Here is an 8490-nt window from a genome sequence, read left to right as displayed (position 1 = left end):
CCCCCCCCCCCCACCACCACTTGTTTGAACCCAGTGACCAGTGCCAATCAAGCTGTTGATCTTCTCATATTTTTGGAGACTAGAACAGTAAAACATTTAAAACAAGCAAAAGTTACAACAGAACAAATACTGTAGGTACCAAAGGTGACAAGGTGCCTATTTCTTGATTGTACAAACGTATAAAGGCGCCGTCTCTTTTTAGTTTTTAGCTAAAAAAGAAACAAAACATTATATTAAAAAAAACGTCAGAAGGCAACTAGCATTTCTTCCTCCAAGCCTCCAGTCTTTACAGTTTTGTTGAGAATAGCTCTCAGTACCTTCACAAAAAAGTTTGAGAGACATAAGTCTCTATTTGTTTCAATATTGTCACTCCTAAACCAAGATTATTTCGATGGTTCTTCACATGAACTGTATGTATGTCAGAACCCAAAGTGAGCTGCACTCCCAGCATCAGCGTCTTATTCACAAAGAGGCAAGTGGGTGGCGTTTACTCTATCCTGCTCTCATTCTTTTAGTCTTATTCTCAACATTTCTGGATCAAAGACAGAAACAAGAAAGGCCAAGTTGTCATGCTTTGTATTTGTGTAACTTACAGATGCTGTTTCTTCCATTCCAAAAGAATGAAAAAAGAAGAAGTCCATTCTGATCTTTATGAGCTCTGGCCTTAGTTTGAGTTAAACTGGGGTTAGTTTTTTAAACTAGTTGTTTATTAAAAATTAAAAACCTTGACCATGTTGTAATATGTGCTCTCTCCGGATGGCCGCTGATTAAATAAGACCAATGAGTGGATAAAGATGAGCTTGAAGTAAGTGTAGCTCCCAGTCCAGCTCACTCCTCCCTGAGGGTCTCTCTCACAATCAAGCCCATCTTTGTTCTGACCTGCCAGTGGCCTGCGCCTTTGCATCCAGTCACCTCAAAGGGAATGGTCAACCAGGCCTTTCATGTGCCGAGGCATGTTGGGCTCTTCACAGCGCTCCTCGCCCCCCCCGCCTCCCCAAAGGCTCCCAGCTCAGTGGTGCCAATAGAGACTCAGGTTGCACCCCCTGCTGCTGTGTTATCCCCATGCCCTGGATTTTTTTCAAAAACGCCCTCCTACACTGTGGCTCACAGGACCACACTGCAACAAACCAAACTGATGAGTCAAATCTGAGCATACTCCAAACTTACAGTACTGTACAGTCGGGCGACTTGACTCTGCTGCTGATCCTGATGTATTTGATCCAGTTGATACGAGGTGTGGAAACTCATCTGGGTTAGTTCTTGAGGAAAAAAAGATCTGTGTTGTCCCATAACCGCACGTGTAAGAATTACTTTTTTTTCCAGGGAGGAAAGAAAGAAGGCATATTTTCTCACTGATGTGGAATTTGGAAATCATAGAATGGGCTTTTATTAGCTCCAAAGAGCTGAGGGGTCATACACATTAGAACAAAAACCTAAATGTCTGGTCACGCCTACATATAAAGTGAGAAAAAAGGAAAAAAAATTGCAGTTTGGGGTTTCTTTCTGCAATACCCAAACATGGAATACCCCGTTTCGACTCTGCGAATAAGTGCAGGTTAACTACAAAAGGTAGACAAACTCAACAGGACTGGAAGCTTCATAGACATCATGTTCACACATGCCATCGTTTGAGATAAAGTACTGGTCAGTGTTTCAGCCGGTTCAAATGGCATTCACTCCACCTCTAAGGCGGGACAGTTGTACAGTTATTGTATATTGAATTATCAGGACTCTGGGTTTTACAGGACCCTCGTGTTTTTAAGAAACCTCTTGGTCCTCTTCACAAAAAAGAATGAAAAGAATTCAAAGCATTACATTGTGTACATATGGATTAAAACATTTCAAAGGGTATAATAAGGTGCAAATGTATATTATTTAAAGTGTTTAAAACAATTAGACTGTGGTATTAAAGGGCATGTGTTCATTTACAGTGTCCCCATTTGACTTTTCTTGCATATTTGCGATAATAAAAGGATGTACTGATGTTTATCTGATGTGCGTCTCATTGATCTTCACGTCTTCCTCCGTTAACCTGTGCCAGCTTACTATTGCTTGTATACTACTGGTGATCTCGAGAAGCATTTCTTGCAGGGGATGCCAGCATGTGAGTATGTGGTTGCCGTATTCAGTAAGCTGATCTGTGTCCTGTTATTAAACTGATAAAACCTAAAAAGTCCACCCAGCCTACTGTACACAAGCATTTGTGAGATCCCCGTTCATTTTCGCAAAGCAGGAAGGTCGTCTTCAGGGCTGAATCCAGATCAGCAGTCCGCAGCTCCAGAGGGACTGAGGAATAGGCCGAGATCTTGGAAAAAAAACCAATATGCTCCAAAACTCCAATATTGTGCACTGAGTTAAACAGTTTGGTCTTTTTGAAAATGCTTCTGCTTAATTAGCAGCAGAAACCTAGGGGGACTTTTCGCAGTTGAGCAGCAGCAGCGCCTTACTCAGTTTGTACTTAGCATGTGCAATGTTAGAAATGGAAATGAAGCCGGCTAAATTGACTTTAGTTAAACTGTCTTGCTAAAAACATAACAGCTTATTTTTCCTTTTAGAGAGTAAGGAATGAACAGTGCAACATATGGCTTGGTTATTAAGTCAGTTTAGAATACAATTTGCATTTCCTTTATGCCTGTTAAGACTACCTTAATACCTACAGACATTTTAATGTTGATGCTGTTCAGAGTAAAACAAAAAGAAGAAATGGACAAAGACAGCATCTGCTCCGTTTAGTAAACAGCTTATTTATTCCTTTACAAAATAGGTACAAATACATAAGTATTGTTTTTTTTCACACAAACAGGAAATTGTCAAGATATGTACAAGTTTACCAAAAATAACGTGGTTCTAATAAACACACTAGTTTTGTAAACAATATTTACAAATCATCCGTACATTGAAATGTTATTTCCCCCGTCTGTTTACATCAGTAACATTGTCCTAATATTTTGGCTAAAAAGCTGTAGTAGTAGTAGTAGTAGTAGTAGTAGTAGTAGTAGTAGAAATGTACTCCTGTGAAACCAACAGAAACCATAAAAATCACTAAAAAAAAATAATTTGTATAGATATTGTTGTGCTTGTTTGAAAACATGTTATTTTGGAGATAACATATATGAAAATGTGTCAAGCATAAAAGCCAATTCCAAAAAAAAAGAAGAAAATATATTAATTGTTAAAAATAACTCTTTTGTTGGCAATACGGTTTCCTACTTAAAAGAGTCCTTTATTTGCTATAATACAGTGACAGCTTTCAGTTGTCAGTTAAAATAGATGTAAAAAAGTGCTGTCAAAATGTACAACGCACAACAGTTGTTCCAAATGCCACCAATATTTAAATAAATTTCAATAAGACAAGAAAAGCTGCATAGAGGCCAAGATATTTAGTTAAATAGAAGAAAAAAACAAACACATAATGGACAATATTACATAATGAGGATTTAAAAAAATAAAATAATAAGAATGCGATAATGCAATACAGCATGTAAAAAGCAGGCGTTTTTTGTTCCATTCCCAATCTCTTCAATTTAATATTACAAGGACAAAAACAAAATGGGTGGGGGGTGGGGGGGATCAATTTTAGGCTAGAATCAGCTGCTTCCTTCTACAGTTAAACAATACTTTACAGCTGTAAATTTAATTTGGGCTCAAAATACAAAACAGGTATAAGTGCTTTTGTCATTCAGTCATTACCAAAGTATGTGGGGGCTAAAAGGGGCTCCAGGGCACACCAGCAAAACTGAGAATTTTTTTTATTTTCAATTTTTTTTTTAAACATTATTAATGAGCAGATAGGACAGTGAGAGGAAAAGATAAAGGAATGTCTGTTTTGATCCTAGGTTTCACAGTCCCCCAGTCCTTAAGCAGTTAAGCAGAACTGTGAGCATGATAGTACACAACGTACAAACATCTAGTCATAATAACAATGTTCACATTATGTGTGGATGATTTTTTTTTTTTTAAATACTAAAGGGTGACCAATCAGAAACTTGTGTCATAGTGCGACCATAACTTTGTTTAATTACCTTTGTAAAAAAAGGTCATGTGGACTCAGAATAAACTGTTCAATTCTGACTCATTCAAAGCACATGGTTGTACAAAACTTCAGGTCTCATAATATTGACACATGGGTTATTCCTTTTCTTACAAAGCTTACCTGGGATAAAAAAAAAATATACATGCTGTTAAATAATTCAATAAGAACTTTTTACACATACAGTATTGAAACGTAACGTGATGCTGTTATTTGGAATCCTAATGTTGCAAAACAATGTCTCGGTATAGAAATCAGTAAAGTCTCTCATTTATTGAGCTAAACTACATTCATTGAACGATGTTCAACAAATAGCTCGTGGAGAATATCGTAGGTTGTATGGTGGTGTGAGCATAATTCTCTTTGCCAAAATAATCCTTGCTTTAAAGTTGGTTCTTTAAAACTACTGCCAACAATGTCAAATAAATACGGAGTTCTGGGTTGAGTCCTGCAACGCAACAACAACTTTGTTCCTTTAACAAATTCAACTTCAACTTTTTGAATTTTTATATGGCCTTTAAAGTCAATGATCTAACTACACACCTACTGAGAAGACATGTAACAACAGTTTTATTTTTTGTATGTTTTTCTCTATCTCTTTCTCTCTCTCGGTCTCTCTCTCTCTCTCTCTCTTCTTATTAAAAGCTACATCAAACGTCATTACAGTACATATGTGGACACAGCTGAAACAGTAGACCTGATCTGAAGGCACGTGGCTGGAAAAGGAGGAAGAGGTTGAGGTGGGTGCTGAGCGGAGCGGAGGCTACTTGAGCAGGGCGCGGTAAAGGAGGAGGGAGTGGGCGGTCTCTCTCTCCTGCTCCATGTAGAAAATTAAGTCCCTGAGGTTGACGCGAGTGATGCGTTGCCGTGTGTACTGGCGTGATGAGGTGGACGGGGTGGAGGAGCTGGCCGGGGAGCCCGCCGTACTGCCTGAAACCTGAAGGCAAGGGAGAGGTCAAAAGGTGAAGAGGAGGACTTCACTCTGCTTTCTTAACATTTTACATTTCAAAAGTCCATAGTGCAACCTCTGTTTCCAACAGAACACCCATGAAGCTATGGAATATAACAGTGATATTTTCAATGCATCAATAAAAGACTTGGAACTAGTTGACTGACAAGAAATCTCTGGGAATTTCAGAGAAGACACAAAGATGTCTGCTAAAAACATTCTTTTTTAAATGGCATCATGGATATTGGATGTCATGGAAACTTATTTTAAGTATTACAAAAACGTTATAAATACAACATTTCTAGTCATGCATAGTGGGACCATAGACTGTATTTAAAGATAGATGGCTTGACAGCGCCCCAAAAGTGAAGCCAAAACATTTCGATCACCCTGTGTTGGCTGACTGGAGTAGGTCAGAAATCCCGCCCCCTTCATGCAAGTACACGTCAAATATATTTTTCACAAAGATGATTTCTGTCATTTTAGGTAGTTCTTATCACGCTAATGTTTGCTCAGGTGTTCATTTTTCTGATAAGTGTGGTTTTAATTAATAATTTGATGGAACTAAAATGCAGGGAAACCTCATGATTGACAGCTGTGATTGGTCGGGCGGGTGTATGGGTGGGGGGATTTGATACTGCGGCTCCACTGACCAATCACTACTGCGAAGACTGGCTCCAAAATGTATTTTTGGAGATATAATACAGCTGTCCCAATATATATCCCAATATAATTATTGGGATATCTTGGCTTCACTTTTATACAGTGGGAGTAGGTAGAGATGCACGCCAGCGACATGGCTCTAGGGATGTGAATATCGGTCAGGACAACATCAGATGGATCGCGATGAAATTTTGTACCAACATTCATGTTTCCCAGAGGATGAATCTAATTTACTTTGGTGATCCCCCGACCTTTCCTCTAGCTCCACCGTGAGGTTGACATTTGTGGTTTTGAGTAGAATATCTGGACATCTATTGGATGTATTACCCTGTAATTTGCCGTTTCCTTCAGGATAAACTTTGAAGTTTGGTGATCAAAGCCACCATCAGGTCAAATTTGCAATTTGTAAAAAAAAAATAATTATAATTATCCTGTTAGCATGCTAAAAAGCAAAACTAAGATAGTGAGCATGGGAAACATCGTACCTGCTGGGCATCAGCATGTTTGCACTGGCATTGTTAGCATGTAGCTCAAAACACTGCTCTGCTTACATAAAGAGCCTGTAGCGAGGCTGAGGACTCATACTGTAGGTTCTGTTCAGTTCCAAAATTCTTCCAGACATGGACGAATTACACCTTTCCAAAGCTGCATAGGAACCCTGGAACTAATCAGTGCACATGAGGGAATATTCAAGCTTTGAGCTTTCAACCTGAGAAGGTGTTTGATATTAATCAACGGCGGGCATCAACACTGCTATGATGACCTTCAGTAACACACCGATTCCATTCCACTTGATTTGCTTGAGTGCACCGACTTCATTGAGGAGGTGCCTTTATGTGTCAAGCTTTGTGTGCATCTGAGTTTTTAGGTGAGCTGAAAATAATTGTGCTCTTTTTCAGAAACCTCAAATGACTGCTTATTTCATTAACTTTATCTTCTCCTTTATAGATGTGTGTTTTGCACTCTCTCTTTCAGGCAATTTGTCCTCACTTTGCCTTTAATGAAGGAAAAGATCTTTGTGGTGCAACCGAAGAAATAGTTTCCATGGGAAAACATAGTAACTGTTCAGAAGTAAGCAATACTATGTTTCCCATTTCCCATAAATGAAGTAATCGCTGTTGAATGGCTAACACATTGACAGTATCAATAGTCAGGAATGCTGTGGCCTCTCAGCAAGTATACACCTCCAATTAAGAAAAGTAATCCCTCTTGCAGAGCATGAATGAGATCAAACAGATGCACTAATTACGTCCAGATCTTCAGGTGCAGCAGAGTGTTTGGAGTTCTTTTTCTTCAACTCACTGAACATGAGGCAGAGAAAAACATCGGCAACATTCTCTGACGGCAGGGGAAACTATCATTTTAATTCAAGCAGCTCTTTACATTGCCCTGAATATGAACACATTTTCCCTCTAAATGAACAACGCTGCAGACATAGATCTGAGCTGACGTTCCACTCCGAAATGGAGCCCTTGTTGTTTTTATTTGATCCAGGAAAAATGAAAAACGATATAAAAAGGGAGTGTATACAGAGGCTAATGCAAATCAAGGGATGCATTTACATTTGGAAATGAGAAACACTGGGAAACAAATCCAGCAAGTGCCCACTTGAACCCAGGCAGAGAGAAATAAGACATTTCAGTCAGGAAGACCTTCTCACAATTACATTGATTGCACCACTCTGTAAACACACAGTACAGACAGGCCTTAATTGCAAACATATGACGGGTATGGATTAACAAGAACTAAACTAAAGTCCCTCCAGCACCCGCCCCCTCATATGCTTGTCTTTGTGTACACTATATCACGGAGCTTTGTCTCAAATTTCCCTCAGTACACTCGCTGACCCCTGGATGCTGGATAATAATAAGTGAGGGTTGCCAGGCCTCCTTAGCTGCCTATTAACCTAAACCATGTCTACCATCTCTGGCAGGCCCAGACTGGCCATTGGGAGCCTGGCCAGCTGATTGGCCTGGGGTGTCAGGCATGTGTTAAAGGCGCTCTAAGCAATGTCACACGTTTTTTAGGCTACACCATTTTTTGTCACATACAGCAAACATTTGCTCACTATCTGTTAGCAGCCTGTCCCCAGAACACACTGTAGTGGTCTCTGTAGAAAGTCCAGGCTCCACAAACGGCATCAAAAACAAACTGTGCCAACCTGCACCACCAAACATAACAAACAATCTTCCAGCATTCCAGCCAATAACCGAAAATAGGGATTTGGGGGTGAGGGTTGGGGGGTTAGTGCACAGAAGCACGGAAGGGAGGGAAAGGGGGAAAAATGAGGAGGAGGGAGGAGCGAGCTAGCCTTTTTGTACTTCGAAAGTCAATCGGAAGTGCCGTCACGCAACATCGCTTAAAGCACCTTTAAAGAGAAACTTCACATAAGATATAGTTTTTTCACTGTCTTTCATTTGTTGGCATATCAAGTCAATAGAGGTGATTTTCCCAACAAAATTCATTTTGTGTGTATTTGAAAGTTTGGTTCAGCCTAGTCTATACTGACAACATTTAATTTCTGGGATTGTTCAGGTGCTTCAGGAAATTCTGCTGAATGTCCCGAATTTTTACCAGATGTCCTTCACCTTCTGCTTTCTTTGTGATGGCATTCTAAACTCCGATTGATTAACGAGAACTATGGTTAACTGCTCCTCAGATCTCTGCAGGGTAAATCAAGACAGTTAGCTAGACTATCTGTCCAATTGGAGTTGTCTTGAACGTAGACATGTTCAACCAAAAAAAAGATCCTTCCGGAGGCGATTTTTCAGCTGCACTATTGCTTCGTCCAGCGGTTAGCATCACCCAAGACAATTGTGATTGGTTTAAAGAAATGCCAATAAACCAG

General features: G+C 39.7%; 1 protein-coding gene across 3 annotated transcripts in view; it reads right to left on the bottom strand.

Annotated features, from left to right (window-relative positions):
* Positions 1-2727: 2727 nt before the first annotated feature.
* Positions 2728-8490, bottom strand: part of LOC116690257 (transcription initiation factor TFIID subunit 4) — an 86633-nt gene continuing 80870 nt past the window's right edge. For all 3 annotated transcript variants that reach the window (XM_032517073.1, XM_032517081.1, XM_032517090.1), the window contains one exon: positions 2728-4967. In XM_032517073.1, coding sequence (XP_032372964.1) covers positions 4794-4967 — 174 coding nt within the window. In that variant the 3' untranslated portion in view covers positions 2728-4793. The remainder of the gene's footprint in view (positions 4968-8490) is intronic.

The sequence above is a fragment of the Etheostoma spectabile genome, chromosome 1 (assembly GCF_008692095.1).
Source record: "Etheostoma spectabile isolate EspeVRDwgs_2016 chromosome 1, UIUC_Espe_1.0, whole genome shotgun sequence".
NCBI lineage: Eukaryota > Metazoa > Chordata > Actinopteri > Perciformes > Percidae > Etheostoma > Etheostoma spectabile.
Note: the sequence above shows the minus strand (reverse complement) of the source record. Positions and strands in the feature narration are given on the sequence as shown.